The 13,621-nt window shown below is 38.0% G+C and overlaps 1 protein-coding gene across 3 annotated transcripts in view; it reads right to left on the bottom strand.

Annotated features, from left to right (window-relative positions):
* Positions 1–13,621, bottom strand: part of garre1 (granule associated Rac and RHOG effector 1) — a 40,076-nt gene that overhangs the window by 10,214 nt on the left and 16,241 nt on the right. For all 3 annotated transcript variants that reach the window (XM_084124906.1, XM_084124907.1, XM_084124905.1), the window contains exons 2-7: positions 10,664–11,991; positions 5,511–5,723; positions 4,820–4,960; positions 4,104–4,199; positions 3,526–3,687; positions 2,592–2,750 (exon numbers count right to left, since the gene is read on the bottom strand). In XM_084124906.1, the coding sequence (XP_083981032.1) occupies positions 2,592–2,750; positions 3,526–3,687; positions 4,104–4,199; positions 4,820–4,960; positions 5,511–5,723; positions 10,664–11,167 (1,275 nt within the window). In that variant the 5' untranslated portion in view covers positions 11,168–11,991. The remainder of the gene's footprint in view (positions 1–2,591; positions 2,751–3,525; positions 3,688–4,103; positions 4,200–4,819; positions 4,961–5,510; positions 5,724–10,663; positions 11,992–13,621) is intronic.

Genomic DNA, 13,621 nt, shown 5'->3' with positions numbered 1-13,621 from the left:
CACACATAAACACAAATGCACACACATATACACACCCTCTCACACATGTTCTCACACATATACACTCACACATAAACACACACTCACACACACACACACAAACGCACACACACTCACACATATACACACACATGTTCTCACATATACACTCACACATACACATACAAACGCACACACACTCACACATATACACACCCTCTCACACATATACACTCACACAAACACACTCTCACACATACTCACACAAACGCACACACACTCACACAAACGCACACACACTCACACATATACACACACTCACACATATACACACACTCACACATATACACACACTCACACATATACACACACTCACACATATACACACACTCACACATATACACACACTCACACATATACACACACTCCCACAAATACACGCACACACACACTCACACAAACACACATAAACACTCTCACACATATACACGCACACATAAACACACTCTCACACATATAATGTTGCTAATAATGAAGGTTTCCGTCACGTTTGTGATGTATTCAGATAAATATGAAGATGTGTGTATTTATGTGTCATCTTTATGTGTTATATACTGTAAAACACTAATGATTCTGAGGTTTAGCGATCTGAATGTGAATCAGTCATCAGCTTTATCACAGATAAAGAAAGAATGTAATGCTTTACAAAGAGACACACATCAGTTTCCTCATCAAGTTCTGCTCTTAAATATTCTCTTTCACTTCACGTGTCCAAATTAGTTTTCATGTTGATTTTGGCCATAAATAAAATAGTTTAAGTGATTACATGTTTAGAAGAGAAACTGTTTTGATGAAACGTCCTGATAAACGTCTAAAATGTGAAGATTTTTGTGTAAAACATGAATGTTTTGTGTCTTTATTGCAGGTTATCTCAGGAAAATATTGACCACTTCTAAACATCACTGTCAACACTGTATTGGCTCCCTATTAAACATTGCATACATTTTAAAATCTTTCTACTTACAAAGCACTAAATGGTTCAGCTCCTCAGTACTTGAGCGAGCTCTAAACGCATTATAATAGGGTTGCACCGATATGAAAATTCTGGTCGATATGGTCGATAATTATTTATATTTGAAAGCCGATAATCGATATATTGGACGATGAATCTAAATTTTTGATAGCCTGATTACAAAAACAAAAGTTTCATGTCCCAAGCACACAATTATAATGTTCTTCTCATTATGATTTTATGTAGCCTATATAACAGCAACTGTATTTTCCTTTTTTAAAGTGATTCCAATCATATTTCAAAAAGTTCAAAAGCATCATGTTGAACAGTGCGCATCTGAAGTGTCTCAGCTGAAGGAAATAATCCATTATTTATCGGCTTTAGTATATCAGCCAAATTTCCGTATCGGCTGATAACAATAACATAAAAAAAAAAAAAAAAGAACATATAGGCTGATACAGATATGGTGGCCGATATATTGTCTACATCCTTCACGTCTATTGCAATCTCTAATACCTAGAATATCAAAATCAACTGTGGACGGTAGATCCTCTTCCTATTTAACAACAAAACTGTGGAACAGTCTTTCTAGCCTTGTTCAGAAAGCAGACACACTCTGTCAAAAACACATCTCTTAAACCTGGCGTACACAACACTATCAATTTCTATTATTCAAATCAGTTAAATGACTGTTACTCTGCAACCTATACCTATAACACCCGATGTACTCGTTACACCGTAAGAAGAAAGGCATCTACGCTAATATTAGTCTCCGTCTCCTCCTCATCTCGAGGTTACCGTAGTCAGCCGGATCCGGTCCACATCCACATCAGACGGTGGACATCTAGACCTAGACACGACCAAAACACAGCCCTGAATGTCAGCGTCTACTAGACAATCCCTGTGAGGCCTCGTCGGCACGACAGTCACCGGCACAGATCCTCAGCAGAGACCGTGTGAACCGGACCGGTCCTCCACACAGACCCTATGACCAGCCTCACAGCTTGCAGAACCGCTTTATAGATGAAATGAACTAATGGTTACACTTTATTTTAAGATGCCATTGTTACAGTGTAATTATATATTCAATTAATATTAATAAACAACATGTACTTACTATAGGATTAGGGTAGGATTACGATTTGTTGCATGTAATTATGCATAATTTACTGTTATTACAATGGTAAGTACATGTAACACTTGTAACAAGGACACTGTAAAATAAAGTGTTAGCAAACTATGATCTTTACAACGAAACTGAATCAACAGCCAAAATGCATCACTGTAAAGCTGCTTTGAAACTATCTGTATTGTATAAAGCGCTGTATAAATAAAAGTGACTTGACTTGAGATGACTTGTATAAAAACATCTGCTAAATGTATAAATGTAAACACCACACAAAAAAAAAAAGTGATTGGTGGTTTTATGCATCTTTTTGGCTCGAGGTCATGGTGCAAAGGACCCTAGGTTGATTTTACTCCGAACCATCCCTTTAAGTGAAATAACTTCATAAAAGAGCATTAAACCCAGGACAGTCCAATAAAATAAGCTGCAATGTGGACCAGACTCTCTGGCATCAATCAAACATGTGAAACTCACCAGTCCCGCCTGCCCGAACAGCAGCTGTACTGCGGTCTTACAGGCTCCTCTCCAGCTGGAGGGACAGACCTGGTTTAGGACCTCAGTGACGGGGGAGTCGTCCCGCACCGCCACGCCGTTCTGATCCAACGCATCTTTGATCAGCTGCAGCACGGCATGCTGGGAAGAGATTACATTTGAATAAATTAGATGATTCTCTTTACTCTAATGTTTTATTTGTAAAATGACTATACAATGTAAATAATAGACACTACTGTTTGAAAGTTTGGGGTCTGTTATGCTCACCAAGGCTGCATTTAATTGATAAAAAAAAAAAAAATACAGTAAAAACAAGGAAATATTATTGCAATTTAATATAACAATTTTCTATGTAAATATATAGTGAAGTGTAATTTATTCCTGTGATCAAAGCTGAATTTTCAGCATCATTACTCCAGTCTTCAGTGTCACATGATCCTTCAGAAATCAGGGGGGGGATTTTTGTGAATATTTTTTATTTTTCAAGATTATTTGATTAATAGAAAGTTGAAAAGAACAGCATTTATTTAAAATGGAAATCTTTTAGATCATTATACATCTCTTTACTGTCACATTTGATCAATTTTAGGCAGCCTAGATGAATAAAAGTATTAATTTCTTTAAGAAAAAAAAACTTAACTGATCCCAAACTTTTGAATAGTATAAAAAAGCACTTAAATGGTCTTTAAAAAGACAATTTTTTTTAAATGAAAAATATGATTTATTTTTGTTTTGGATGTGAAATACTCGGTTTTGTGAGATTCACATAACAGTGTCTCAACAGTCTGAGACATGCATTTTCCACCTAGTTTTATCCTTTCTAATTTGTGTACATGCTATCATAGATTACATTTCCAGCTGGATCTTATCTCTAGTCATAATTCATAATATTGTGTTTTGAGACTGTACAGAATACCGTTTTGAGCTTGAGGTTATCTGATGCACTTTCGTTGAAGGAAACTCCTCGGAGGAGATGAGAGCCGATCTGGACAGGAATTGTGGGTAATTCACACTGGATTGGCTGAGACGTGGTGTGAAACCGTCCGGCCTGCTGGGCTTCAGCGTCACTGCAGCAGCCCTGCACACACACACACACACACACACACACACACACACACACACACACACACACACACACACACACACACACGACAATAATCAAACACCGTTCATATGCACACACAATTAAACCAAATAAACAACAACACACAAATGCATATGCCTGTGAAGATGCAACAAAGTCATGTTTACAAGTAACAGCTTGAGAGCTTCTGAGGAAGTTGCGGAATTGAAATGTTATGTAATTGTGAGTTCGGCAAGCAGTTTTTGAGATTTTAGGATTCCCCCATTCAAGTGGATGGGATTTGTGCAGCACAGCATATTTAAATCTGTGGACATTCACGTGTCTCTCTGTGTGCGACTGCTGAACACATGAACATCCTGAGAGAAACTCTAATCTGCACTAAGCTGTAATTCCACACACGGCAAACATACCTGCAAAGCTGCTTCCACTGATTTGGGATTAAGGTGAAATCCGGCCTTCAGCGCGTATTCACTGTGACCCAAAGAGTCTAACGCCACTTTATACGCCTGCAACACACATGCACACAACGTCAGTGGGTCAGTCTGGGGCTCACAAAAAGCCTCATTATTAACAGAATACAAAATTATTCACTTTAAATTTTAATAGTACTATAAACTTCTGGATCTATAATACTAAAGATCTCCGTTTCTACATTCAATCCTGTCACAGGTCACTTTTTATTTTAAGTTTTGCACCATCATGGTTTTTTGCATTTCACATACAAAGTGATCATTACATTCTTAAAGTAAAAATATTTAATGTGCTCAAATACGAGCTCTGATATAACTATTGTTTAAAACAGTTTTAAAGTAATTATAGCATTACGTAGCCCAAACAGTAAAGCAATGCACTAGTAACGCCGAGGTCATGGCTTCGATTCCCCGGGAATGAATGAACTGATAAAATGTATACCGTATAACTTAAAAGCGATGTCGCTTTGCATTCTGCCAGAAGCATAAATGTACATACTAGACAATAGCATTTATCAAATAATTATCACAAGCAAACTGTGATAACATGGTATAACCCACCAGTCATCACAAAAAGAAAACTTACAATGACAAACAGATTCACTTTCATTAATTATGATTTTACAGCACGTGTGTGTGTGTGTGTGTGTGTTCACCTGTAGAGCGTTGTCGATCTTGGCGTTGAGCTCTTTGAGCTGGTGTTCAGGTATGGAGGTGTTCTGGGAGCAGAAGAGCTGCTGTACCTGAATGCCAGACAGACAGCCGTCTCTCCCTCGCTCCCTGAGACACGCCGTCACCTGAAACACACACACACACCTATTTTAATATCCACAATTTCCTGCTACATTGCAGCTGCAAACATTTATTCATTCAAATAGTTAAGGAAGGTAGTATGCAGTCTGAACTGAATAGGATGACAAGAGATTAAATACCACATACATATAATCAAAACAAAAAAAGTGTATTAAAAAAAATTACATATAATGTTATATAAATGAACTATAAATTAAAATTAAATATTCCTAAATATATTATAAAATATAACTAATATAAATGCTACGTGAATTTTATAATAAAATATACATTAAAACATTAATTTTGCCAGAGCTTGTTCACTCAAATGCATCAGTGTTTATTTATTTATTTATTTTAGGTAAGTATTTGAGCTTGAGTATTATAGCATGACAAACTGGACATTATAAAATAATATTTGGATAATAAAATGGGTAAATATCACAGCAAAACTATAAACATATAAATATTTTTAAATCTAAAATGTAATGATTATAATTAAATCCTTTTGACTCCAGGCTGGTTGTTTGTGCACTGATCGGTGGTGTTGTTCACCTCGGACGCTCCCCTCCATGAGCGGATGGCTTCCTCCAGCTCCGTCAGGGGCCCGGGGTTTGTGTTCTGCGTGTGGGCATTCCCACGTCTCTCCTGAACCTGTGCCAGCGCCTCCGCCAGGCAGGACTGTGCCACCGGCTGGACTTTCTGCAACGCCTGCGAGAGGAACTGAAAGTGCACCTGCATGACCGTCAGGAAGCAGCGGCCCAGCACCTGAGAAGAAGAGTCACATCGAGCCTTTAATCATCAACATCAAACCCAAAATCACTTTCCTGGTCTCATTGTGAATGGTTCATCAATGCATATTACTCTGCAGACAAAAAACAGTCTGCTTTTATCAAAAGAAGTCACTCAAGGTGATGTTTTATGTAAAAACAAAAGAAATATGTGAAAAATATTGCACTGAAAAAGATTCAGCCTTTAAGTTATTTCAAATAATAAAAACAATTAGTGTTTACATAATATATGTGTGTGCTGTGCATAATTATTTTGTATATATAAATGCATGTATATATTTAAGGAATATTTGCATGTATATACTGAATATATATTTGTATATAATATAACACCAACATATACAACATATAGCTCGTAAAAATAATGTGATATAAACACTGGATCATTATGTGCTCAGACCACTTACAACGTTTGTTCTTTGTCCTGTTGGCCCTGCGTATGTTTTCAATAAACAGAATAATGAATACGATTTAAAATTGCTGTGGATCGACACAAAATCGAGTCAGAATTGCAATGCATGAATTGCTTGTGTTCATAAAGAGAGAAGGCAGGAGATAAACCCCCACCTACACACACATGCACGTACACTACCGTTCAAAAGTTTAGGGTAAGAATTTTAATTTTATTTTTGGGGGAAAGAAATAAAATAAATAAATACTTTTATTCATCAAGGATGAGTTAAACTGATATAAAGTGACAGTAAAGACATTTATAATGTTAGAAAATATTCTATTTTAAATAAATGCTGTTCTTTTGAATTTCTATTCATCAAAGAATTTTGAAAAATATTTGTACACAACTGTTTTCAGCACTGATAATAATAATGAATGTTTCTTGAGCATCAAATCATCATATTAGAATGATTTCTGAAGGATCATGTGACACTGAAGACTGGAGTAATGATGCTGAAAATTCAGCTTTGATCACAGGAATAAATTACAGTTTAAAATATATTAAAATAGAAAACAGTCATTTTAAATTGTCATAATATTTCACAATATTTCTGTGTTTTTTTTATTGTTTTTTATCAAATAAATGCAGCCATGGTGAGCAGAAGAGACTTCTTTTAAAAACATTAAAAAAGCTTACTGACCCCAAACTTTTGAACGGTAGTGTATATATTTAAGAAATATTTGCATGTATATATGCAACATATAACAGACTTCAAACACATAATTCAGGCTATAAACAGTGAAGTACATCTGGTGCTGATGTTTTATTAATACGCAGGACCAAAACCATCAAGACCAAGAAACCCCATCGAGGTCAAGGCACCAGACAGCGCTTGAAGTTCTGGGAAACGGCGGTCGATCCCGATAGTACCGAGCACGTTCGGGAACATTCCCAGACACAGAAGCATTCTGAACAGATTTACAGTGTTGCTGTCGTATCGCTTCCTAAATAGGGAGTCTTTCCTGACTCACGTCTTACTCATCGGCACGAGAAAGTGGAGACGAGCTCGTAAAAATAATCAGATATAGACACTGGATCATTGTGTGCTCAGACCACTTATGATGGTTGTTCTTTGTCCTGTTGGCCAGAATAATGAATAAGATTCAGAATTGCTGTAGATTGGCATAGAATCGAGTCAGAATTGTAATGCATGAATTGCTTCTGTTGATAAAGAGAGAAGGCAGGACACAGGCCTGTCACCCCCACCCACAGCAGAAAGGGTTTCTTTTACAGGTATCTGCTGAAAATATCTACAGGCCAAGTTGTAAAGACAGAAATATGCCATCTTGTGCAACAGGAGACAGGAAAAACAAGGTGGCGCCAGTTTCAGTCTTTCACCCCTCGCGCAGAAGCACCTGAGAGACGAAAGCATTTATAGGAAGCGGTCTTAAATGTTAGCTAAAGACAGATTTAGACTAATAAATCAACTAACTGTAACACTGTGTCCTAACCAGATGTGATGCGATAAGATTCCAGCGACGAATAATTTGTCTGTCTGTGGGCGGAGTCTCATGGCACCAGAGAGTAATCTTGACGGCAATCGCAAGAAAATAGATAAGTCGTTACATAATCAAATTCACTAATATTACACCATTTAAACACATATTAAAAACACATAGACTGAGTTACTAAAACAATCTTTGTCAAAGAATACACTTGTTTGTTCACAGTTTGAACGTTCTTGTTTCCATTGGTTTAATTTCAAGATCTGAGGTGAATTATCCATTGTTGCTTTTACAGCTTCAAAGCTGGAGCACTGAATGATATTCAGTCACATTACACGCTTTTAACATTAAATAAAGCACATAAACAGTGCCTGAGATCATCATCGCCACACTTTGTGTTTGTTGTTCCAGCGCGACGTCACAGAAAAATAGAAACCGTTTCTAAAATAAAATCGCACCGTGTTACGGCTGGTTAGGACAAACACTCTGATTAACATGGAAAATAACCTTTTATCGCACATCGTCACGTGTAACTTACACGGTGTCGGGTCACTACTTGAACTTCTTTATTCAAAGCTAATTTAATGGTTTCAGGGCTCGACGTTAACTCTCGTCCCTTGTTGGTGATAACTACAGAAAAGAGTTGGACAAGTGAAACTTGGAATAATTTTTGGAATAATTTTGGAATAAATCCAAAAAAACAATTTTACGATCAAGAAAAATAAAATATGTAATAAATAAAAATTGCAATTGCAGAAGAAGCATTCAAAGTTGATTCTTGATTCTCACATACAGTGACAGAAAACGAAACGCTGATGCCATGGGTTAGCCTAATAAAAAAGATTCCATTAGCTAGTTTTATTTGTATGCATACATTTACAAATGATCTATATATAGACATAAAAAAATTGTTTTAAAAAGGATTTAAGGCTTTTTTTTAAAAAAATAAAGGATTTTAAAACAACCTTGAAATACTATAAAATGTGAGGAAATTGGGGAAAAATATATTACTGTATAAAAAACTGATATTATTATTATTACTATTAGTACTACTACTAATAAATTATTATTATTATTATTATTATAAATATGAATATATAATATTTACTTGCATTATTGTTATTATCATTGCTTCTACTACTACCACTAATAATATTAATAATATATATATTTTTTATTATTATTAACAATGAATTTAAATAATACAATGTTTACTAGATACTAGAAATAGAAACTTAAGTGACTAAAGGCCATGTGTGCAACTTTAGTGCAAGGCCATGAACACTGTGAAAGCAAATAGAATTGAAAACATCTAAATAAAACTTCTCAGGATCAGTCTGTTCAACTGTTCATATGCATACAAATCACATCACACAGTTTGGAAACCTGATCTAGGGTCAGTATTCTTATACTGAGGGCATGCCGAGACCCAAAAAGAAGAGCGCTGCTGATTGGCCCAGCGATGCACTGGTGTATTTCTGTAGCAGCGCATCATTAAGACAATCGTGGAGTCGGGTAACACACCCCGGGGACGGGAATACCCTGCTGTCGCCCTGCCAGCCCAATGTAAACAGGAGAATGAACTTGCCCCTTCACACACACACACACACACACACACACAGGCAGATTCCCGCGAGGCAGGAAGGGCCACTTGCAAACAAAAACGCTCATTAGCAAATACAAGACGCTGAATAGACACTAGCTGCCGCCTGTAAAGACTGTGCCGTGTTTACAGAGAGCGTGTTCTGCTAATGTACGTGTGCATTTGAGAAACATTTCCTTCAGTTTCATTCAGTAGGCCGTGACTAATAAACAGAGCATTTCAGCTGCCAAAAATGCATGAAAGTGTCACTGTCAAAACCCAGTGGTATATTTTTAAAAATACAACACTTGTATTTTTGTCTCGTCTGATTTTTTTGACAGAGAACGTAAAAAAAACATACCAGTTTTGATGCTTTAAAAAAACACCAGGGCTGCGTTTCCCAAAAGCATCATGAGCTAAGTTGATCATAGGTGGTAACAGTTCTACGATCTACTTAGGCTTACAATGCTTTTGGGAAACGCAGCCCTGGTGTTTATTTTAAAGCATCAAAACTGGTATGTTTTTTTTACGTTCTCTGTCAAAAAAAAAGAGACAAAAATACAAGAGTTAAACACTTGAAAACAGAGCCGTAACTTTCCGGAATGGTTGTTTCGGACGAGCTGTAAAGTTCCTGTTTGAGTATTCAGGACATTTTTGCTTGTGCAAACATTATAAAACACTTTCAATATTTGAATACATTCCACAGTAAACTCGTTCAGGGGGAAAGAACTTGGAATTACCAGAATATTCCGTTACACACTTTTAAAAACTTTGGCGTTTTGTGTTTTGGCACAAGGTTCCGTTGGGACTCTGTAAAGTTGGTCTCTATAGCTGCAGGTCTGGCCCAGGTCCCTGCCACAGCGTGCCCGTTTTAAAGGCCTGTGGTGTGAATCCACATCCACCGGGGCGCAAACCCTCGCTCATAAAGGCATCATTTCAGCTCATATGTGTCCCTCGAGTCGAGACACGGAGACTGACCAGCACAGCTCAACACACGCGGATAGAAAGTATGTTCTCAGAGAGAGAGAGAGAGAGAGAGAGAGAGAGAGAGAGAGAGAGAGAGAGAGAGAGAGAGAGAGAGAGAGAGAGAGAGAGAGAGCATCTGGTTTCCGAAAATATCTCGGAACAGAGGAATTCCTCTATAAAAGATCTGCAAGCCTCTCCTCGCCTTTGAAAAATATTCAGTGTCTGGAGTAACAACAGGCTTGATGGGAAGCATCAAGACTACAAGCACAAACACCACAGGTTTGATCGCAGGTAGAGCTGGATTTATAAGCATTCCTGTCCTGTCCTTCTAAAATTGTGCTTTGAGCGAGACACTTAACCCCTTAGTTGCTAGATTTGACAGGAAGTCTGAGGTGTAATGGTATTATTATACTAATAATAATAATAATAATAATAATATATAATGTGCAGGTTGTTTTTGTGCGACCTACCTCAACGTCCTGCAGGCTGAAGTCGTTCTGGTCTTTGAAGTTAGCCGCGCCTGCGCTGAGCTCCATCAGCATTTTGCCGATCTCGGGCTTTATTGCTGTGGTGAGCCGGCTGGTCGTTTCCATGACATGTTCCTGCACGTCCTTCAGTTGTATTGCCGCTTTGGAGTAACGGGAGTCCCGAAACACGCTGCCAAAGAGCTCGGTCAGGAACGCACTCGCACGGCAGAACGCGTTCAACGCGTCCAGGTATTTGGAGATGCCCTGTTGGATGTCCGCAATCGCAGATGTAGCGCCTGGAGGCGGGGCATGACAGCCAGAAGGGGAGGAGCCTATCGTTGCCATGGGAGAAGGGGTGGAGCAAGACGTGCCCAACGGGGCGCTGAGGGTCCGGCTGAGCTCCGGCAACTGGAACTGCTGGTGCTGCTGCACTTTGTGCTTGGACCCGCCAAGCAAAAAGCGCAGCTTGTAGTCCATTTTACTTTCTTGCGCACTGCAACAATACATAAGTATTCAACGTGCCCAGGAAGAGTCGGTCCTCACGAAGCAGACAACTCTTGAATTTTTTTTTTAATGTGCACAAGTTCTCGATGCCTAATTTGGGTCTCCTGGAGTCAAGTAAATAGATAGCTTAAAGATCCCATCAGAGGGGAAGTCATGACAGTATTCCACACTGAATGAGAGTGATGCAAAGAAAGGTTTGAGGAAATCTTGCAGCCCAGCTGCAACTCTGGACGCTGCTCACATCAAAACGTTTCCGCTTATATCCCAGTGAAATGGCAATCCAACTCCAATTAGCTTCAGGTATTTTCTATTAGAACTGGTTCCTCACGAGGAAAAAAAAAAGATTATCTGCACATCACTTACACACCAAGCACAGCTTCAATTCTGGACGAAAATCCAAAAGTGCATAATCAATCCTTCAAATGGAAGTGAAAAACCCTTCTTTCCGAACTCTTTTCGTAGGCCTCTAATAAAAATAGAAAAATCTTAAAAATCTGTCAGCAAAAACAATATGAATTTTTCAGAAGAGGAAAAACAGTGACACCGTTCAACAGCAAGCACGGAGGATTGGCGTGAGCTACAGGGTGACGTGGCCTGAGCCGCTCTGACGGATCCAGTCGGTCAGAGGGTTTTCTGAGGGCCGAACAGTGGATCGGGGGGGCTGGTGGATCACACGAGATCGACGGGTCCCTCTTGATCCGTTTCCAGAGCCTGAGGTAGTTAATACTCACAACGGAAACAAATGTGCTTCCAGATAGGGGTCTCTCTGCAAACGCGGACTGCAGCAACAAAAGCACAAATTATCTGTAAGGCCTCTCGGTCATTTCCTGCGAAAGAGACAAAGAGAGAACGTCAGTGAGATTTCACAGGGAGGATGTGTTCTGACATTTGTTTCCAAGCGTTTCATGTTGATTTGATCAGACGTTTGTTTTCAGACGCCACACTGATTACAGTACAGCTTCTCTAATCTGTTTTCAGATAAAACGGTGTCGTGTAATCGGCCCCCAAGTTAATCACCAATGATCTCTGCAATGGAAGTGAATCAATCAAAAACTAACTTTAGCTGGACAATAACTTTATTCTAGAGCTGCTGTAAAGCCAAAACAATCTCAGTTACTTTAATTTCCTATTATCACTGTAAAGCTGCTTTGAAACAATCTATATTGTTAAAGCGCTGTATAAATGAAGGTGACTTGACTAGACTAGTGGTCATTAAACCACTCAAATGCATACAGCCCAAATCAGGGGTTTTTAAAGTCAAAAGCCTCCCTTTTAACACAATAGCACCTCCCCACCTCCAAATGTTTACTAATTTTCAGTAGCGATCATCAATGTGCTGAGAGGTTTATTTGCACATCAATAATAACGGACTCGTCTTGTGTGCTTAATGCACGACTTTTACATCTTTACCGTGACTACAATTGACATCCATCAAAACTTTACTAGCGTGACACTGGTTTGCTTTATCCAACCAAGAGATGTAGTTTGCGTATCATTATACTCATGCAGCGGTTGGGTGTTTTGAGTCAAAGTTCAGTCTGTATTTCAAAGTACAATGAGAAACGGCTTGGGCTGATGCGAAACAATCACAAAATAGGAGAGAAATTGAAGCCAAATAAAAATAGAAATTTAAATTTTTTTTTTTTTTTTTTGGTAATTTTTGCCTTTATTGTGATAAGATAGTATAGAGTGGACAGAAAGCGATGAGAGAGACGGGATGGGATCGTAAAAAAGGTCCACGAGCCGGGATTCGAACTCGGGTCACCCGAAGCGCAGCAGCGCTATATGAGGCTATCGGTGCCAATCTCTCTCTGCCATCTCTGATGAAATCGGACAGGTTTTCTCTGCATTAGGGCTGTTTTGGACTGACTGTTCTAATGCGTTTGCTTACTGGATCCTGGGACTGAAAACTTGAGTTTACAGTTTAATGATCTGATCGAAAACAGACGAGCGGAAACATAACGTCTCTTCGATGTCTTTTCCGCTTTTTTAAAAGTATAATTTCCACTATAGTGTACTGATTGAATTTATTAATCATTAGTTAATTATTACTTCTTTTTTTACCATTCTGCAATGAACAGTATGTCTGATCACTTAGTAAAGTTTTTGAATTAAAGCAGATATAAAATAAAACATAAATATTAGATGAAAAACGAAAACATATAGAACTAAATAAGTGTATGCTGAAGTGCTAAAATAAAAAAAAATAAAAAAATAGATGACAAAAGCACATAAACATACTATAACTAAAATTAAAAAGAAAACAAAAAATATTTTAATTAATAAATTCAAAATATTAATAAATACTTTAAATAATACTTGATGCAACACACCTCTCTTCAACAAGACATGATTGGAGGAATCATTCATGTCAAATGGAGCATGTTTAGATGCTTAAATTTATTAATTTCGTATTACAGGTACCTTTAAATTGCAATGAGCAACAGTAAGTAATGC

Source organism: Abramis brama, assembly GCF_963993115.1.
Source record: "Abramis brama genome assembly, chromosome: 9".
NCBI classification, from domain to species: domain Eukaryota; kingdom Metazoa; phylum Chordata; class Actinopteri; order Cypriniformes; family Leuciscidae; genus Abramis; species Abramis brama.
Note: the sequence above shows the minus strand (reverse complement) of the source record. Positions and strands in the feature narration are given on the sequence as shown.